The following is a 22,281-nucleotide window of genomic DNA, read 5'->3' as shown; positions in this document are numbered from 1 at the left end:
AGCTTGGCAGACAAGCAAAAGTAAAGAGAATTCATCACCACCAGACCAGTTTCACAACAAATGCTGAAGGAACTTCTTTAAATGGAAAAGAAAAAGCTACTACCTGAAAAAAGTGAATTATGAATGAAAAATCATGTAAAGGTAAATGCACAGCAAAGGTAGAAAATCATCTGCACAGCAATTTTGAGGACCGCTCAAATGGAGGATACTGGGAATACATTTGAAATTAAAAGAACAGAAATTTAAAACAATCTTGTTTGTACATTGACCTCTATAACAAAACCTCAGGGTAAGCACGCACTGAAAACCTGTAAGGGATACATACACATAAAAGAAAAAGGAATCCAACCACAACACAAAAATTAGTCCTCAAATCATAAGAGAAGTGAGCAAAAGAGGAAGGAAAGAAAAAAGACTAATAAAACAACAAAATGGCAATCATAACATATATACAATAATAATCTTAAATGAAGACAGATTAAATGCTTCAACCAAAAGACATAGACTGACTCAGTGGATTAAAAAAACAAACAAACACCTCACATATATATTGCCTACAGGAGAACCACTTCAGATACAGGGACACATACAGACTGAAAGTGGGAGGATGGAAAAGGAAATTTCATACAAATGGAAATCAAAAGAAGCCTAGAGTAGCAATACATATATTAGAGAAAATAGACAGGGACAAGGAAGGACATTGCATAATGATCAGTAAATCATCCAAGGAGATGTAACAATTCATGGGAGCACTCACATTAAGAGCACTTCAACATATAAGGCAAACACTAAAAATCATAAAAGGAGAAATCAAAAGTAACTCAATAATTGTGTGGCAATTTAAACTTCCCTCACAAGTATCAATAGACACATCGTCCAGACAGAAAATCATAAAGGAAACACCGGCCCTAAATGATACATTAGATTAGATGGACTTAACTGATATTGATAGAGCATTTCATCTGAAAGCAGCAGAATACTCATTTTTCTCAAGAAGAATGGGACATTCTTCTTGAATGCACATGGAATGCACATGGAACATTCTTCAGGATTGAACACTGGGCCACAAAGCAAGCCTCAGTAAATTTAAGAAAACTGAAATCAAATTTTTTTACCCTACCACAATGCTGAGATTAGAAATCAACTATAAAAAAAAAAAATCTGTAAGAAACTCAAACATACGGAAGCTAAAACAATATGCTTGTAAAGAACCAATGGATCACTGAAGAAATCAAAGAGCAAATAAAACTATACAGAGAGACAGGTAAAAATGACAGCATGACAATCCAACAACTATGGAACACAGCAAAAGCAGTTCTAGGAGGAAAGTTTATATCAATATACTCTTATAACAAGAAACAAGAAAAACCACATATAACCTAACCTTACACCTAAAGTAACTGAGGAAAGAAGAACAAGCAAAATAGAAAGTTAGTAGAAGGAAATAAATCATAAAGATCAGAGAAGATATAAATAAAATAGACATGAAAAAAACAATAGAAAAGATAAATGAAAGTAAAAGCTGCTTCATTCAAAACATAAACAAAATTGATAAACTTTTGGCCAGGTTTATCAAGGAAAAAAGGGAGACTATTCAAATCAATAAAATTAGAATAAAAAAAGGAGAATTTACAGTGAGTACCACAGACAAGCAAAGGATCATAAGGAACTACTACAAGCAACTGTATGCCAATAAAATGAACAAACTTGAAGAAATGGACAAATTCTCCCAAGACTAAACCAGGAAGACTTGGAAAAGATAAACTGGTCAATCACCAGTACTAAAATTGAAAGTGTGATTTAAAAAAGAGACAGTTAGGGACTTTGGATGGACACATACACACTGCTATATTTAAAACTGATAATCAAAAAGGACCTACTATATAGCACATGGAACTCTGCTCAATGTTATGTGGTGGCCTGGATGGGAAAGGAGATTGGGGGAGAATGGATACACGTGTACATGACTGTATGCATTCTGTGAGATCACTATCACTGTCATACAAAAAATAGATAGTGACGCCACAAAAAGAAAATAACAGGCCAATATCCCTTTTGAATATACATAAAAGTACTCAACAAAATCACTGCAGATGGTGACTGCAGCCATGAAATTAAAAGACGCTTACTCCTTGGAAGAAAAGTTATGACCAACCTAGACAGCATATTCAAAAGCAGAGACATTACTTTGCCAACAAAAGTCTGTCTAGTCAAGGCTATCATTTTTTTTCTGAGCAACACGTCACAACAGTGGGCTTAAGTGTGCTGTGTCACTCAGTCATGTCTGACTCTGTGTGACCCTATGAACTGTATGTAGCCTACCAGGCTCCTCTGTCCACGAGATTCTCCAGGCAAGAATACTGGGGTTGCCATGGGATTTTCCAGGGGATCTCACCAACCCAGGGATCGAACCTGGATCTCTCATGTCTCTGGAATTGTCAGGCAGGTTCTTTACCACTAGCACCACCTGGGAAGCCCATGGGCTTAAATACTCAACATTTGAAAAGGAATGCATTTGAGTCAGTTCTAATGAGGTGGATGAACCTAGAGCCTATCATACAGAGTGAAATAAGTCAGAAAGGCAAAACAAATATTGTATATTAATGCATATATATCCAGAAAAACACCTATTTCTGCTTTATTGATAATGCCAAAGCCTTTGACTGTGTGGATTACAATAAACTGTGGAAAATTCTGAAAGAGATGGGAATACCAGACCACCTGACCTGCCTCTTGAGAAACCTATATACAGGTCAGGAAGCAACAGTTAGAACCGGACATGGAACAACAGACTGGTTCCAAATAGGAAAAGGAATACATCAAGGCTGTATATTGTCACCCTGCTTATATAACTTATATGCAGAGTATATCATGAGCAACACTGGGCTGGAAGAAGCACAAGCTGGAATCAAGATTGCTGGGAGAAATATCAATAACCTCAGATATGCAGATGACACCACCCTTATGGCAGAAAGTGAAGAGGAACTAAAAGGCGTCTTGATGAAAGTGAAAGAGGAGAGCGAAAAAGTTGGCTTAAAGCTCAACATTCAGAAAACTAAGATCATGGCATCTGGTCCATCACTTCATGGGAAATAGATGGGGAAACAGTGGAAACAGTGTCAGACTTTATTTGGGGGGGCTCCAAAATCACTGCAGATGGTGATTGCAGCCATGAAATTAAAAGACGCTTACTCCCTGGAAGGAAAGTTATGATAGCATATTCAAAAGCAGAGGCATTACTTTGCCAACAAAGGTCCGTCTAGTCAAGGCTATGGTTTTTCCAGCAGTCATGTATGGATGTGGAAGTTGGACTGTGAAGAAAGCTGAGTGCCAAAGAACTGATGATTTTGAACTGTGGTATTGGAGAAGACTCTTGAGAGTTCCTTGGACTGCAAGGAGATTCAGTCAGTCCATAATAAAGGAGATCAGTCCTGGGTGTTCTTTGGAAGGACTGATGCTGAAGCTGAAATTCCAATACTTTGGCCACCTCATGCGAAGAGTTGATTCACTGGAAAAGACTCTGATGCTGGGAGGGATTGGGGGCAGGAGGAGGAAAGGACGACAGAGGGTGAGATGGCCGGATGGCATCACCACCTCGATGGACGTGAGTCTGAGTGAACTCCGGGAGTTGGTGATGGACAGGGAGGCCTGGCGTGCTGCTATTCGTGGGGTCACAAAGAGTCAGACACGACTGAGCTACTGAACTGAACTAATGGAATCTAGAGAGACAGTACTGATGAACCTATATGAAGAGCAGTAATGGAGGCCTAAAGATAGAGAACAGACTTATGGACACAGGGCTGGGGTGTGGGAGTGGATGGGTTTTAAGGAGAGAGTAACATGGAAACATATATATTACTATATGTAAAGTAGATAGCCAATGGAAATTTGCTGTATGACTCAGGGAACTGAAACCAGAGCTTTGTAACAAAGAGGTGGGATGGAGAGGGGGGCGGGAAGAAGGTTCAAGGGAGAGGGGACATAGCTTTAGCTATGGCTGATTCATATTGATATTTGGCAGAAACCAATACAATATTATAAAGCAATTATCCTTCAATTAAAAATAAATTAAAAAAACACCTCAATATCAGTCTTACTTAAAACATTAGAAATAGTGAGAAAATATCTAAAGAAAAAAAAGTAGTGTGTTCCTCTCTTTTACTTATTAACATGCTCCACTATGCACAGGGAAACCATAATTTCAGAATTCTGCTTACCTATTTTTATTGGTAATTAGCAGACATATTCTAGAGTTTTGTTTTATTGTTTGTTTGTGAGGTATGTATTCCTTTTTAGTGGAAGGGGAGCTCAGATGTGTTCCCATGGATGATGTAGGGTAGAAAGGTTATAGAAATCTTCAGGGATATTATGAGATGCAGAAATTTGAGAATCACAACTCTACAGCTATAAAACTAGATGTCTATAAATTGTACACAGTGAGAAATCAAGTTCAAGTTGAAAATCTTTGCTATATTACTAATAATCTTTACTATGTTACTAGCAGTTTTAGTAGTTTCTAAAATTACTATATTTTTATTACTATTAAAAATAGAGGAAGACCTCTATTTTATTTTGCAAATTGAATACACTCATTCTTAAAACATCATGTGAAGTCTTTAGCAACAGAAAAACAAGACAAAAATATGCAATTCAGAATTTAAACTGTGAAAATGTGGTCATTTCAATATATTTGCTTCTTAAAGAATATTAATTTGTAAAAACAAACACAAAACAAAACGTATCTTACCTTCCATCTCGATTCCAGTCATACACCTCTACTTTGACTGTTCTGTCCATGGTGAAAACACACACACAGGGTAAAGTTACTTAGTAAGATCAAATTAACATATGATTGAAAGTTAAAAAATAAGTTTTAGATTTTCTTAGATAAAATATTGTATACTTTCAAGTTTTATAAAATAAAGTTGATTTTCTAATTTTAATACTAGTCCAATGTTTACTTTAAAATAAGTTTTTAAAATCACATAGATTTTTAAATTCTTTAAAGAGAGTAGGAAATGAAACAGGAAAACCATTTATAGTTTGACACAGCTCTTCAATGAGGGGCATAGAGCTACTTTTACACTCTTCAAAACCATTGTCTTCGTATTTTGACATTGAGTTTGTATTTCTCAAACTCAGCATAGATCAGAATCACATGGAAGGCTTGTAAAAATGTGAATTATGTGACCTCATGCCCAAGTGTTTCTGGTTCAGTAGTCCCGGGGGTGGGCCCAAGAGCTTGAATTTTTACGTTTCATCATGTGATGCTGATGCTGCTACCTATATTATACAATACAGTTAGAAGTATTATACCAATCATGGTCTTAGAAAGAATGAGTCCAATTAAATAAAGTTGTGACATTATTAAATTAATAAAGTGACAGACAAGTAGCATAATACATTTTAAGAACATCTAATGATATATTGGTGATGGATAGTTATTCCTATGATTTTAGTTAATAGAATAAATTCTAATTTTTCTAATATACAAGTAGTAAGATAAAACATGTTTTGGGGTGAGAAGGGGTTTTTATATAGTAATCTTACAATCCATCTTCATAAGAAAAAGAAAACACTTTGATATTAATAAATCTTCAGGTATATTGTGGGAAGATCTTCAGGGCCACATCACCTACTTATTTGTAAAATACCAGAATCTCCCTGTTCTAGATCTATAGAACTTTTATAATTCAGTGACCATGAGAACAATGATGTCAAATAGGATTCTCAGGAGTACACAGGGTTGATAACATACATAATCATAATTTTACATCTTCTGTATATTTACTTACTCCTTTCTAGAAAGATAATACCAAACGAAAACCTTGAGGCTATAAAAATTATGGGATACTTTTGAATATGTTAAAATAAACAAATATTCAATATATTTTTAGCACTTTGCACATTTTTGTTTTTGAAAATTCAGTTAAATCAAATTTTAATTAGTCAAATTATTCCTCTTGCCCATATCATTGTGGGTAAAAAATGCTACTTAAAAAATTCTTAATAAGTCACCTATGCTTCTGTAAATACACATTTACATTGGCAAAAATGCCGCATTAATTTTAAAAATTCAACTTAGATTATTGGATACAAAATCTACAGTGAGTATTTAAAACTCTCAGACAAGTTGACACTTATTTTACCTGTCATAATCGCCATTACATAAAGCTCTTACTGAGATCTTGAATGCTTGCCATACAGGATTTAGAGTGTTTTTGACAACTTCTGTTTTATGACAGATTGTAAAACTGTAAAAAAAAAAAAAAGCTTTCCAGTTATTTTCATGATTTAGTTCTAATATATGCCTTAGTAATCACTTCTTTCTTTATATTTTGTGCAGAATACAGGTTGCCTGTCTTTCTGTTACCGTTATATCAGTGAATAAAAAGAGATTTGCTGTTTCAAAACTTTAAAGATTATCTCATCATAACATATGGCAACCCACTCCAGTATTCTTGCCTGGAGAATCCCAGGGACAGAAGAGCCTGGTGGGCTGCCGTCCATGGTGTCGCACAGAGTCAGACACGACTGAAGCGACTTAGCAGCAGCAGCAGCAGCATCATAACATAGAGCAATGAGGGACTTTCCTGGTGGCCCAGTGGTTAAGAATCCACCTTGCAATGAAGGGGACACCAGTTCTATCCTTGGTCTGGGAAGATCCCACATTGCCATGGGCCAACTAAGCCCATGCACCACAGCTACTGAGCCTGCACTCTGGAGCCTGTAAACTATTAACGCCTGGGCCCATGTGCTGCAACTACTGAAGCCCACATGCCCTAGAGCCCGGGCTCCGCAAGAGAAGCTGTCACAGTGAGAAGCCTGTACACCATCTCTGCGACTAGAAAACGCCCACATGCAGCAACAAAGACCCAGCACAGCCAAAAATAAATGAATAAATATTGAAAAAAATTAAAAATTGCAATTGCACAATGAGTTTACTAAAAATGACCTGAACATTCAATAAATTCTAAAATTGGCTTGTAAATAATCTCTGTAAATATTGTAGTGAGATACTGTTGTAGTGAAAAGTATCTATTGGTTGCTAAACATGAAGGTTATCAGTAATTTTGAGTTTTATTGGAATGCTGGGCACAGAAATCTGGTTAGAATGAGTCTAAGAAAGGGAAGAGAAAGAGGCAGAATGTGTAAACATTTTTGAGCAGTTTAGCTGTAATAAGAAAAAAGAGAACTTGAGGATAACTTAAAGGGGAAAGATAATCAAGTGAAATGCGTGTTTTTTGTCACTTTTAAATTTATTTTTTCAAGATGAAATTAAGAACAGCAAGGGTGTATGCTAAAGGAAAAATATATTAGCGAAAAGACTATTTGTGATGTATGAGAGAAAGGGGAAGAAGGTTGGACTAATGTCTTGAAGTAGATGAGATAGTGGAAGTGAATGGGTTAGAGGGCATCAATATGGAGTAGCAGGCCTTGGAAGCACTTGGATAATCATTTTGCAGAGCATGCGGGAAGGCCAAACACAGGGGTAGATATTGTGATGGGATCTTAAGGAATTTCTCCATTTGCTTCCATTGTCTTATTAAATAGGAAAAAAGATAAACAGTAAATAAGAAAGAGGGAAAAAATGCATAAGTGTCTGGAAGAGAGGAACACTGATGTATTAAGAAAAAAGAATGATTTTTGAGGAGGGTCAAAGGCTTATTTAAGATTAACATAATGGATTTATACTAGAGATCATTCAATATGCGGTTCTTTTTTTTTTAACCGAAACTGTTGATTATTCCTAGAGGGAAGAAAGATAGCAATTAAATAATATGTAATAAGGGGTAGAACTCATGAAACTTTAAACTAGTTTTCTGATTCAAATTCCACTATTGTTTCCACCAAGCCATTTAATCTCTGGACATCAATCAGGTCCTGGTAATATTCTTGCCTAATGCAAATTTATGCTGCAGTTCATGAGCTATAAAATGTTTTAAATGATCTTGGTTAGAACAATACCTAAATTTAACTTTCACTAAACCCTTAGTCATGTAGTGTTCTAAATGCGGGGATCCCTCTTATAGTCATGAACATGAAAGTATTACATAACTACACCATGGTGAATATATCGCAACTAAACCCTATAAGAAAATAATTCCATTTTGAAAGGCATTGAGTCCATTTTCCTCTTCACAGTCAAGAAGGGTCTCTCTTCATTAAGAGATCAAAAAGAAACATAATATGAATGGATCATGTATTTATTTTAAGATTTATGGCATTAGCATTACACTCTTCCTGGTAGTAGCCTCACCTGTCTAAAGAAACTCATGTTACTAAATTGACAGAGCTCAAGAGAATATGTGTTTGTATAATGTGGTCAAATGCTCTCAAAGCTGAATCACCCAAAGCAATATAGGAATCACCTAGGGCAAAAAAACATTAAAAGAAACATAAATGATAGAGAAAACTCTAAAAGATTAATCAAAGTTACTTTGAAACTTCTCTTAATAAACTGACTCACCTTCTTAGTGAGCTACTTATAAACTAGGTAGTCATCTGTCATTCTCATTTGTAAAGCACATATGGCAGAAAGTGAAGAAGAACTAAAGAGCTTCTTGATGAAAGTGAAAGAAGAGAGTGAAAAAATTGGCCTAAAGCTCAAAATTCAGAAAACGAAGATCATGGCATCCGGTCCCATCACTCCATGGGAAATAGATGGAGAAACAGTGGAAACAGTGTCAGACTTTATTTTTTTTGGGTTCCAGAATCACTGCAGATGGTGATTGCAGTCATGAAATTAAAAGATGCTTACTCCTTGGAAGGAAAGTTATGACCAACCTAGACAGCATATTCAAAAGCAGAGACATTACTTTGCCAATTAAGGTCCATCTAGTCAAGGCTATGGTTTTTCCAGTGGTCATGTATGGATGTGAGAGTTGGACTGTGAAGAAGTCTGAGTGCTGAAGAATTGATGCTTTTGAACTGTGGTGTTGGAGAAGACTCTTGAGAGTCCCTTGGACTGCGAGGAGATCCAACCAGTACATTCTGAAGGAGATCAACCTTGGGATTTCTTTGGAAGGAATGATGCTAAAGCTGAAACTCCAGTACTTGGCCACCTCATGCGAAGAGGTGACTCATTGTAAAAGACTTTGATGCTGGGAGGGATTGGGGGCAGAAGAAGAAGGGGACGACCAAGGTTGAGATGGCTGGATGGCATCACTGACTCGATGAAAGCGAGTCTGAGTGAACTCTGGGAGTTGGTGATGGACAGGGAGGCCTGGCGTGCTGCGATTCAGAGTCGGACACGACTGAGCAACTGAACTGAACTGAACTCCCTGGAAGGAAAGTTATGACCCAACCTAGACAGCTATTAAAAAGCAAAAACATTACTTTGTCAACAAAGGTCCATCTAGTCAAGGCTATGTTTTTTTCAGCAGTCATGTATGGATGTGAGAGTTGGACTATAAAGAAAGCTGAGGGCTGAAGAATTGATGCTTTTGAACTGTGGTGTTGGAGAAGACTCTTGAGAGTCCCTTGGTCTGCAAGGAGGTCCAACCAGTCCATCCTAAAGGAGATCAGTCCTGGGTGTTCATTGGAAGGACTGACGTTGAAGCTGAAACTCCAGTATTTTGGCCACCTGATGGGAAGAGCTGACTCATTTGAAAAGACCCTGATGCTGGGAAAGATTGAGGGCAGGAGGAGAAGGGGACGACAGAGGATGAGATGGTTGGATGGCATCACCGACTCAATGGACATGGGTTTGGGTAAACTCTGGGAGTTAGTGATGGACAGGGAGGCCTGGCATGCTGTGGTTCATGGGGTTGCAAGGAGTCAGACATGACTGAGCGACTGAAGTGAACTGAACTGATATGCTATATAGACAGCAAAAACTCAGTAATAATTCCAGCACTAGTGTCACTAGTGAAAACTCTGACAGGAGTCTGCTGCAGCGCTAATATTCAGGAGTACTGCTATATACATATAAGTATGTGTATATATTTATTAAAAATAAGAGAAATATTTTTATTGAATAACCTGTATTAAAATAAACTGAGTTGTTTTTAAATGATTTTAGATTTTTAGATTAGTTGCATATTTTATTTAATAAATAAGTTAATACCATTTTTACAAGCATAATAAAATTATGTATTATTCTTTTACCAGTGGCATTATATGTGTGGTGGACTGAAACTCTATAATTGTGCAACTAATCTTTGTAAGTAAAGAAGTAAGAATAAAAGAGAGAATTCAGGAAATAGGTTGTTCAGACAGGAGTAAACATGAGCTTTATTCCTTGTTATTCAAGAAATTTTGAATAATTTTTTAGTTTTTTATTTTTAACTGTATAAAAAACTGAAAAATATGATTATTTTCTTCACTGTCCAATATTTTTCACATAGGTAAAATTAGTGTTCAGATGTAAATGCTATTCTAACATTTCTACCACTAAAATACAAAAGAAGTATGAAAAATCTAACAATATGATAACATTACAAAAATAATCAATAGTTTCCCAGTGATTGTATCAACAAAATTCTACACTCTGTAAAGCATCATTTTATATTTCTGTATATTCACTTTAAATAGCAAATTTTCTATTTTTATGTACTATTTTATACTTATTACATAACATTAACATGTATAATTTCATTTAGAATTATAGAAGGTTACCTTTTTTTTAAAACAGCCAATTCCTCTCATTTTAATCTCCCAATGACATTTTCTTTTTAGCTACTACTTTATTATGCATAGTTAAGGAAAAGAGGAAACATTATACTATAAGATAATATAATAATAACAGCTAACATAATTCTTAAGTTAAGTAAGCTCTAAATGATTTTTGTGTAGTAATGCATTTAATACTCTCAACAGCCCTGGGAGGTAACTATGACTATTAACCCATTATACACATGAGGAAAATGAGCCCCACATGAGTTTACTGAACTGAACTGATGGTCCCATAACTATTAAGTAACAGGTCCTAGGCAGTAGGACCTTTTTTAGCTCATAATTTTAACAATTAAACTTTTTCCTTAATATTGAAAATACAATAAGAATCATAGAAAGTAATACAAATGGTAAAGTCATATGTATTAAATTATACTCTATACAATGGAATACTACTCAGTCATGAAAAAGGAAATAAAACTTTGTCATTTGCAACAACACAGATAGACTTGGAGGGTGTTATGCTAAGTGAAGTAAGTCAGACAGAATAAGACAAATACTATATGTTGTCACTTATATGGGGAATTTAAAAAATACAACAAACTAGTGAACATAACAAAAAGAAGCACAGATACAGATACAAAATATCTCACAGATACAGAGAACAAACTAGTGGTTATCAGTGAGGAGACAGGAGATAGGACATAGGAGGAGAAATACTGGAAGGGATTAACAGGTACAAACGATTTCATATAAAATAAGCTACAAGGATATGTTGTACAATGCAGGGAATACAGCCAATATTTTATAATAATTATAAATGAGGTGCAACCTTTAAAAATTGTGAATCATTATTTCATACACCTGTAACATATAATATTACATATCAACACTGCAATAAAAAATTAAAATAAATTATACTCTATAATATATTTTCAAATCACATAGAAACCAGTCTAATCATAACTGGTAAAATATTCAAATTACTAGAATATAATGAAAAATTTTCTTGAATGCCATATGTTATCGAAAAAACCATGTAGTATAAAAAGCAACCAATAAAAACCCATGTTCCTCTCCAAGAAATCTGCTTAAGAGTTCAGTTCTATTAACAAAATACATTAGTTTCAGCATTTTAGATTTTTACAAAAAAATAAAGCTTCCATACTATTAATGCAATAGAAGAGGAAATATTTCTATGAAGCTGAAAATCATTCATTATAAATATCAAACAATAGTTATAAAATGCTTATAAAGTTATACATTGTTATTGAAATGAAAAAAATCCTATCAATTTTGTGAATACCAAAATATTGTACTGTTTATCAATTTAATAATCTTCTCTAGAAAAATGATAATTTAAATAGCATACTTATCATAGACTTAAAATGCATAAAAGATAAATCTACCTGCCATCTTCATTACTTCGATAAAATACAAGAAAAGGATCTGATTTTCCAAAGAAGTCCTTCTTGTCCAATTTATTTGCACAAAATTGCATTAGAACAGCATCCTACAAACAAAATTAACATAAAAGCTCAAAATCTGGGTTATAAGTAACTAGAAACTAGAGATCGCAAGCAAGACCTGACAAGAAAACAAATTTTCCATTTTCATACAAATGGCCAAATGTGGGAAAATTCCAGAAAACATCAAATTACTTTTTAAGGGATTATAAGACTAAAAGATTGACTCTTGGAAGTTTTTGTTCTAGTCACAGAATTATTATTTATTAAAACTCTTTAACCTTTCCTGCCCTGGAAAATTGCTAGTAAGCTAGATAAGTCTGTGTAGCCAATATTATAAGATCTCTATTCACATCTTCAGTTATTCAGGTACACATTTTTAGGAGGGTTTTTTTAATTTCCTCAGGAAATATTTGTTAAGCATCTACTATGTATCTACCACGTATTAGATATTGAGATATATCAGATGATTAGATGAAGCATAAGACAGATCCAGACTGACAACATAGTTTGCTATCTAAATGGGGGATAAGGTTCCTTCTTAATTAAGCAAAAATGCACCACAATTTCTCAATAGCTACATTTAAAAATAATTTGTATTATATTGGGCTTGAAGTGAAGCACTTTCATTTTCACCCCCAATTTAAATCCCTTGTTTGTATGCTAATTATTATATCAAACCTATTTTTTATCAATATATATACTCAAGCACTTATAATCCTCATAACTAACTTAAATAAGATGAGGTATCATAAATCAAGGAAGTTAAACATTATTCAATGATGATAAACATATTTAAAAGGTATAAATTATATAGTAATTTAAAAATTAAAATTGGTATTCTGGATTTGATTTTCTTTAACTGAAAGCAGATGTTAATTTTTGAAGATGGAAGAGTCAAAGTAATTCATATTAAATCAAGAGGTCACATTTTTAAATACTGCTTGGTGAAAATGTTGACAAAGATTAAAAAGGCACTCTCTCATTCACTGCTTCATTTTGCAGAGTTCAACAAAAGTTACTAAGCAAGCATCCATCTAATTCTCCTTATTTTCTTTCAGCAATTCCAGAACTCTATTCAAGAGGTGATGCTATCTGTCTTTTTCATTGATTACTTCATTCATATACTTACTCAGCAAACATTTGTCAAGGAATGCTTAGGCTAGAGTCTGGGAATGAAGAGATGGTTTCAGAGAAGTTTATAACTACAGATTTCTGGATTTCAAAAGCATATGGGGGTATTATTTTACTTTGTTATTTAACATATAGAAGTCATATAGAACTTCAACTTTACCAGTTGAACACCCATAATAGAGCAGGAAATACATGCCTGAGCTGGCATAGTAACAATAAATATTTTAAAGAAAACTGAAACAACAGAGAAAATAAAAATATGGATATCACCATCAACTCAAACTTTGCAACCGTGATCAATTTGAGGTTAAAAAATCAAAAATTTCTTTTAAGGAAGTAGCGACAGAGTCACCCTGAAAATAAAACAATAAAATCAAGGCAAATTGAAAAGGAAGGACTGGTTTTACTTTTCTATTTCTTTTCTTTCCCTCTCTTCTTCACATATATTAAAATGCCCTTAGGAGAGAGTGGTTTTCCAAGAACATGGGACAAAGACTTTAGTCTTGTCACAGAAATAAAGACTCCTCTAAGACATTCTTCCAAAGCACCTAAAACAAAACATAAATTACCAAAAAAACATTATGATGCACTTAAAATACACAGTAGAATTCTGAACTGTGTATATTTCAAATGGATGGCGAATCACACTTCAAAGAGTAAAATGAATTTTCATATGATCACTTTTAACGTGTGTATGCATGTAAAGTCACTTCAGTCATGTCCAACTCTTTGCAACCCCATGGACCGTAGTGCTCCTCTGTCCATGGGATTCTCCAGGCAAGAATCTTGGAGTTGGTTGACATTTCCTTCTCCAGGTGATCTTCCCAACCAAGGGATCCAACCCACGTCTCTTATGTCTCCTGCATTGGCAGGCGGTTTCTTTACCACTAGCACCAACTGGGAAGCCTGATCATTGGTAAATGTAATACCAAATTGTAGTTTTTCAAATTATATTTCATAAGGCTTGGAAAATGAATAACTCAAAACAAAACATTGCTTTCAGTGCACCAAATGATATAAACTTGTGGAAAATTCCATCTATATCAAACACAAAAGAAATCTAATTTCTGGGTAAAACACAAGCATCCACTTACTTTTAGAAATATAGGAACATCATTACATTTGTTTAAACTCTTATGATTAAAGCACCCTGAGAGAATTTTAAGACTTTCTTTAATACTCCATGCTAATGTAACAAACTTCCTAATGAAGAAATGCACTTAAATGTTTCACATTTCTAACAAGTTCTAACAAATTCAAACCAAACTTGTTCTGTAATTTTTCCAGATTCAGTGAGTGACTCATCATCCACCCAAAGTGCTCAAGGAAGCTGTCCTTGACTATTCCTTTTCCTGACCTCTTCCCTAGTTCATCTCCGAGTTGCAAGATGCTATCTCTAAAACATTTATAAATCTTCAGTCACCTGGATATGCACAGTGGCATCTGTTCACTTCTCCCTCTTCTGTTCTTGGGCCTATCCAACTGATTCTCCATTCAGCAGGGAGAATAATAGACTTAAAACATCAAATAAATAATTTTGTTCATAACTTAAAATTATTCAAGCCTTTCCTTTGGATAAGCACAGAATCTTTAGCATAGTCTACAAAAGCTCAACACCAAAAAAACTCTGAGCAACCTTTTCCATATTCATCTGACAAAGTTTTATTTCAGTCATTCCCCAGCTCCCATCCCCTTGCTGACACACACCAGATACAATCTTTCCCTCTTTGGGCCCCGTATGAGTTGCATGTCCTGCTGGAAATCTTTATCATTACTTGGGGCTAAGCTAAAAAGGAATTTTCTCAAAGAGTCCTGGTTACCTCCACACAATATAAATTAGATTCTCCATGGTAGAATCAATATTTGCCTACAGAATCATCTGATTAATGTATATTGTTTTCAAAAAATACATCTGTGTTGAATAAAAGGATAGAGGTTGCTTGTTGTCATTTTTCTTGCCATTCTACTGCAAGCTTCCTTACCACAGCATACCATATTATACATTTTGTGAATATTGTTAAATCAATCAGAATGAAAAATATTATTTGTGGACAATTTGAAGCTATTTAAAAATACTGAGTGAGGAAGCATTTCCAATATGACTTTAAAATTAATATCTATCCTAGAATTTGATAAGATATATCACAAAAGTTGCATTTGACATAAACTATGGAATACTAAGTTGAAATAATTAGGATTACCACACTACAAATAAACATTTGTATAAATTTATAATTTATCCATTTCTCTAATATGCCCCCCTTTTTAATACAGTAGGACATCGTTGGGTATCCATTTCTAATATAGTAGTGTGTACATGTTGATCTCCAACTCTCCAAGTATTGCTTCCCTCCATCCTTCTCCCCTAGCAACCATAAGTTGGTTCTCTAAGTCTGTGAGTCTGTTTCTGTGTTGTAAATAAGCTCATTAGTATCATTTCTTTTTAGATTCCACAACTAAGGAGTGTAATACAATATTTCTCCTTCTCTGACTGGCTGGCTTCACTCTGTATGTCACTCTCTAGATCCATCCATGTTGCTGTAAATGGCATCATTTCACTTTTTTTAATGGCAGAGCGATATTTCATTGTTTATATGTACCATATCTTTTCTACCCACTTCTCCGTTGATGGCCATTTAGGTTGTTTCCTTGTCTTGGCTATTATAAAAATTCTGTGATGAATATTGGAGTGTATTACATTTTCAGATAATGTTTTTCTGTGGACATATGCCCAGGAATGGAACTGCAGGGTTATATGGTAGCTCTATATTTAGTTTTTAAAGGAATCTCCATACTGTTATCCATAATGGCTGTAGCAATTTACATTTCCACCAATTGGGTGGGAGGGTTCCCTTCTTGAAACACCCTCTCTAGCACTTACTGTTGGTGGATTTTTTTAAGATATCCATTTTGATTCTAGGTTTGATTTACATTTCTCCAATAATTAGCAAGGTTGAACATCTGTTCATTTGCCTGTTGGCTATCTAGGTCTTCTGTGTGTTTTTGGTTTGGGTTCTTTGTTTAGATGATGTTAAGCCTCATGTGCTATTTGTAAATCTTAGAGACTAATCTCTTGTGGGTCATTTCATTTGCAAAAATTTTCTCCCAATCTCTGGATTATCTTTTCATTTCGTTTACTGTCTTCTTTGCTGTGTAAAAGCTTTTGAGTGTAGGTGCATCCCATCTGTTTATCTTTGTTTTTTTTCTCATTACTCTGGGAGACAGACGAAGATACTGCTGCAATTTATGTCAGTGAGTGTTCTGCCTATGTTTTCCTCTAGGAGTTTTATAGTGTTTGGTCTCACATTTAGGTCTTTGATTCATTTTGAGCTTATTTTTGTGTATGGAATGATCTAATTTCATTCTTTTACATGTAGATGTCCAGTTTTCCCAGCACCATTTGTTGAAGAGATTGTCTTTCCAATATTGCATAGTCTTGCCTCTTTTTTCATATATTAATTGGGCACAGGAGTGTGGGTTTGTCTCTAAGTTTTCTATCCTGTTCCATTGACCTATATGTCTATTTCTGTCCCAGTACCATACTGTTTTGACTACAGCTTTGTAGTATAGTCTGAAGTTGGGGTGTCTGATTCCTCTAGCTCTTTTCCTTTCTCAAGAAAGAAATACAGTCCCTTCTTAATTCTGTAACGAACCACCTGGGGGAGATACATACACATCTCGAAGATATTGTGGATTCTGTTCCAGACCACCACAATAAAGTGACCATCACAATAAAGCAAGTCACATCAATTTTTTGGTTTCCCGGTGCACATAAACGTTATTGCTCACACTACTTTTTCTACTAACTGTTCAGAAGCATATGTCTAAGGAAACAATGTACATACTTGATTTAAAAATACTTAATTGCTAAAAATGCTAACCATCATCTGAGTCTTCAGCAAGTCACAATGTTTTTTGCTGGTGGAGGAGCTTGACTTGATGTTGACAGATACTGGCTAAACACGGTGATGGTTGTTGAAGTTTGGGGTGGCTGTGGCGATTTCTTAGAATAAGACAACGATTTCCCCATAGTTGGAACTTCTTTCAAAACCAAGGTCAGTCCACACAAATCATGCTGCTGCTTTGTCGACTAAGTACATATAATATTCTCCAACCCTTGTTCTTTCAATAACCTTCACAGCATCTTTACCAGTAGATTCCATCTGAAGAACCCACTTTCACTGCTCATACATAAGATGCAGCTTGTCATCCATTCAAGCCTTATCATGAGATTACAGCAAGTTAGTCATATCTTCAGGCTCCACTTTCTATTCTAATTCTCTTGCCATTTTCACAATATCATCAGTTACTTTCTCCACTGAAGTCTTAAACCCCTCAAAATCATCCTCTTGTGAGGGTTGGAATCAACTTCTTCCAAACTCCTGTTAATGTTGATATCTAGGCCTCTCCCCTTGAGTTATGAATGTTCTTAATGGCATCTAGAATGGTGAAACCTTTTTAGAAGATTTTCAATTGACTTTGCCCAGATCTATTAGAGGAATCACTATGACTTTATGAAATGTATTATTTCATATAACTTTCTGGAATGTGGAAGCTATAACTTTATGAAATGTATTATTTCTTAAGTAATAGGAATTGAAAGTCAAACTTACTCCTTGAGCCATGGTTTGCAGAATTAGTGTGTTAGTAAGCATGAAAATAACATCAAACTCATACATATCCATCAGAACTCTTGTGTGGCCAGGTACATTGTAAATAAGCAGTATTATTTTGAAAGGAACCTTTTTTTTTTTTTTTTTTCTGAGCAATAGGTCACAACAGTGGGCTTAAATGTGCTGTGCTGTGCTAAATCACTTCAGTCATGTCTGACTCTGTGTGACCCTATGAATGAACTGGAGCCTGCCAGGGTCCTCTGTCCACAGGATTCTCCAGGCAAGAATATTGGAATGGGTTGCCATGTCTTCTCCAGGGGATCTTCCCAACCCAAGGATCAAACCTGGATCTCTTATGTCTCCTGCATTGTCAGGTGGGTTCTTTATCACTAGCACCACCTGGGAAGCTCCTGGGCTTAAATACCCAGCTATAAACAGGAACGAATTTGAGTCAGGTCTAATGAGGTGGATGAAACTGGAGCCTATTATACAGATTGAAGAAAGTCAGAAAGAAAAAGACAAATACTGTATATTATTAGCACATATATACGGAATTTAGAAATTTGGTAGTGATGATCCGACATGCAGGGCAGCAAAAGAGACACATGTAAAGAACAGACTTTTGGACTCTGTGGGAGAAGGTGAGGGTAGGATGATTTGAGAGAATAGCACTGAAACATTTATAATACCATATGTAAAACAGATGACCAGTGCAAGTTTGATGCATGAAGCAGGGCACCCAGAGCCAGTGCTCTGGGACAACCCAGAGGGATAGGGGTGGGGAGGGAGGTTGGTGAGGGATTCAGGATGGTGATACAAATGTATACCCGTGGCTGAAACTTGTATGTTTGGCAGGAACAGTCATAATATTGTAAAGTAATTATCCTACAATTAGAATAAATTAATTAATTTACAAAATTCAGTAAACCACGTTGTAAACAGATATGCTGTCAATCAGGCCTTATTGTTTCATTAATAGAGCATAAGCAGAGCAAATTGAGCATATTTCTTAAGGGCCCAAGAATTGTCTAAATGACGAAGTGCTCCAAGTGTGCTCAGTCGCTAAGTCGTGTCTGACTCTTTACGACCCCACTGACTATAGTCCACCAGGCTCATCTGTCCGTAGGATTTTCCAAGCAAGAATACTGTAGAGGGTTGCCACTTCCTCCTCCATAGGATCTTCCTGACCCAGAGATCAAACTTGCATCTTCTGTCTCCTTCATTGGCAGACAGATTCTTTACCACTGAGTCACATGAGAAGCACCTTTCTAAATGGAAATCACCTTACAGTTACCATCTACAAGACGAGAGAGTCAGTCTGTCCTCTGAAGCTTTGAAACCAGGCACTTATTTCTCTTCTCTAGCTATGAAAGTCCTAAATTGCATCTTCTTCCAATAAGGCTGTTTCATCTACACTGAAAATCGTTTATTTAGTGTAGCAACCATCATTCGGAGAAGGCAATGGCACCCCACTCCCATACTCTTGCCTGGAAAATTCGTGGGCGGAGGAGCCTGGTAGGCTGCAGCATGGGGTTGCGTCGCGAAGAGTCAGACACGACTGAGCAACTTTACTTTCACTTTTCACTTTCATGCATTGGAGAAGGAAATGGCAACCCACTCCAGTATTCTTGCCTGGAGAATCCCTGGGACAGGGGAGCCTGGTGGGCTGCCGTCTATGGGGTCGCACAGAGTCAGACATGACTGAGGTGACTTAGCAGCAGCAACAGCAGCAGCAGCACATGAAATTGCCTCCAAGAACTTTTCCTTGGGTCATTTGGCCCAAAAGGACTAGCTTTCAGCCTATCTCAGCTTGGCTTTAGACAGCCATTCCTCAGTAAGCGAAATCATTTCTAGCTTTTGATTTAAAGTGAGAGATGTGTGAATCTCCCTTTCACTTCAACACTTAGCAGCCATTATAGGGATATTCAGTTCAGTTCAGTTCAGTCGCTCAGTCGTGTCCGACTCTTTGCGACCCCATGAATCACAGCACGCCAGGCCTCCCTGTCCATCACCATCTCCCAGAGTTCACTCAGACTCACATCCATCGCATCAGTGATGCCATCCAGCCATCTCATCCTCGGTCGTCCCCTTCTCCTCCTGCCCCCAATCCCTCCCAGCATCAGAGTCTTTTCCAATGAGTCAACTCTTTGCATGTGGTGTCCAAAGTCCTGGAGTTTCAGCTTTAGCATCATTCCTTCCAAAGAAATCCCAGGGTTGATCTCCTTCAGAATGGACTGGTTGGATCTCCTTGCAGTCCAAGGGACTCTCAAGAGTCTTCTCCAACACCACTGTTCAAAAGCATCAATTCTTCGGCGCTCAGCCTTCTTCACAGTCCAACTCTCACATCCATACATGACCACAGGAAAAACCATAGCTTTGACTAGACGAACCTTTGTTGGCAAAGTAATGTCTCTGTTTTTTAATATGCTATCTAGGTTGGTCATAATTTACCTTCCAAGGAGTAAGTGTCTTTTAATTTCATGGCTGCAGTCACCATCTGCAGTGATTTTGGAGCCCCAAAAATAAAGTCTGACAGTGTTTCCACTGTTTCCCCATTTATTTCCCATGAAGTGATGCGACCGGATGCCATGATCTTTGTTTTCTGAATGTTGAGCTTTAAGCCAACTTTTTTGCTCTCCTCGTTCACTTTCATCGAGAGGCTTTTTAGCTCCTCTTCACTTTCTGCCAGGATATTAACTGTCCTAATTACTATATTGTTGTATCTCAGAGAATAAGAATGCCTGGCAAGAGGGAGAGAGACGGGGGAATGGCCAGTTCATGGAGCAGGCAGCACACACACTTTTATTAATTCCTTGGTGCCCAAAACAATTACAATAGTAACATTGAAGACCACTGATCACAGATCACTATAACAAACGTAATAATAATGAGAAATTTTGACATTTGAAAAAACTAGTAAAATGTGACACAGAGACTAGGGTGAGCAATACTACTGGAAAAATGGTGCCAAAAGACTTTTTCACCACATGTCTGTGACAGGCCTTCAATTTGCAAAAAGTACAATATATGCAGTCTGCAATAAAGTGAAGCACAATAAAATGAAGTGCACCTGTATGAAGACTTCTAGCAGTTTACAAATGTAAAAATTAAAGCTCCAAAAGTTTTCACTTGGCCAAATAGTGAAAGAGACATACTGAAATTTAGGTGTCCTGATTCTACATTGTATGCTCAAGTTAACAACTGGCAATGTGTTTTCAAGAAAGTACTTGTCAATCTGATAATTTCTAATATGAAATAAAATTATTTCATGACAAATTGTAAGTGATAATGCTTGATATTTTTAAAGTACCATAAAATACTTAAAACTTCGATGAATTTAGAAGCTGTGATGCTAAGTGAACTAAGTCAGACAGAGACTGAGAAACATTCTATGACCTCTTATATGTGGAATCTAAAAGGAAATGATACAAATGAACTTATCTACAAAATAGAAACAAACTCACAGACTTAACTTATGGTTGCTAGAGGGATGGGTGGGGGGAAGGGACACTTAGGAATTTGGCGATCAACTGGTATATTTTGGGTTCAACTGCTATATTTAAAATAAAAAACCAACCAGGTCCTACTGTGTAGCACAGGGCAGTCTGCTCAGTGTTATGCGGCAGCATGAATGGTAGGGAAGTCTGGAAGAGAATGGTGACATTTATATATGTGGCTGAGTCTCTTTGCTGTCCACTAGAACTATCACAACATTGTTGATTGGTTACACTTCAATATAAAATAAAAAGTTAAAAAAATAAATAAAACACATTCTCACTTCTGAAGTTAACTATGATCACTGCTTCGAACACACTTGTTTCTTCTACTCTACTAGCACAGCCATGTTATTTCACTGATGCTGATTATCAATGTCTTTAGCTAAGAATCAGAATGTAGGATGCATATGTGAAGTTAGGTCAAGATTCCTAAAAGTTAAAAAATTCTAGAGCTATAATTTCTAAGTATGGGAAATATGTAAAAAATAATTAGTATTATTAATGAATATATTGAAAGGAAATTTCAGATGCTTTAAAAGCTTTATTTTCATAAAGAGTGGTGAAAATGCCTCTAGATCACTAAATAACATATTTCACTTCATTTGCATGGAAGCTTTATAATTTTCTGTTTCTCCAAATTAAACAACAGAATTGAAAGCAAAATATGTTTAAGATGCAGACTGGCAATACTTTCAATCTATGCCCTTGATATGTTACATCTATTTCAAAACAAAACTTAAAATAGTTTGTTCATTAGCACAGTTATGCAAAATAATATCAAGATTTTGTCAAAATAGCATTTTAATGTCACAATAAAGAATATGTATCTTCTGTCATATAAACACAGATTATCATACACATATACAAATTCAGAGACAAGAAGTATGAAAGCTGATTAGGTCCACACATCAGAACCAAAACTAGTCATTTTCTAAGATTAGTAAATATACACTT

The 22,281-nt window shown here is 35.8% G+C and overlaps 1 protein-coding gene across 2 annotated transcripts in view; it reads right to left on the bottom strand.

Annotated features, from left to right (window-relative positions):
- CPNE8 (copine 8) overlaps positions 1–22,281 on the bottom strand; it is a 257,610-nt gene that overhangs the window by 89,876 nt on the left and 145,453 nt on the right. For both annotated transcript variants that reach the window (XM_018047942.1, XM_005680172.3), the window contains exons 8-10: positions 12,027–12,130; positions 6,150–6,254; positions 4,748–4,789 (exon numbers count right to left, since the gene is read on the bottom strand). In XM_018047942.1, coding sequence (XP_017903431.1) covers positions 4,748–4,789; positions 6,150–6,254; positions 12,027–12,130 — 251 coding nt within the window. The remainder of the gene's footprint in view (positions 1–4,747; positions 4,790–6,149; positions 6,255–12,026; positions 12,131–22,281) is intronic.

The sequence above is a fragment of the Capra hircus genome, chromosome 5 (genome assembly GCF_001704415.2).
Source record: "Capra hircus breed San Clemente chromosome 5, ASM170441v1, whole genome shotgun sequence".
NCBI classification, from domain to species: Eukaryota; Metazoa; Chordata; class Mammalia; order Artiodactyla; family Bovidae; genus Capra; species Capra hircus.
The sequence above is the reverse complement of the archived record's forward strand: the minus strand, read 5'-3'. Positions and strand labels throughout refer to the sequence as shown.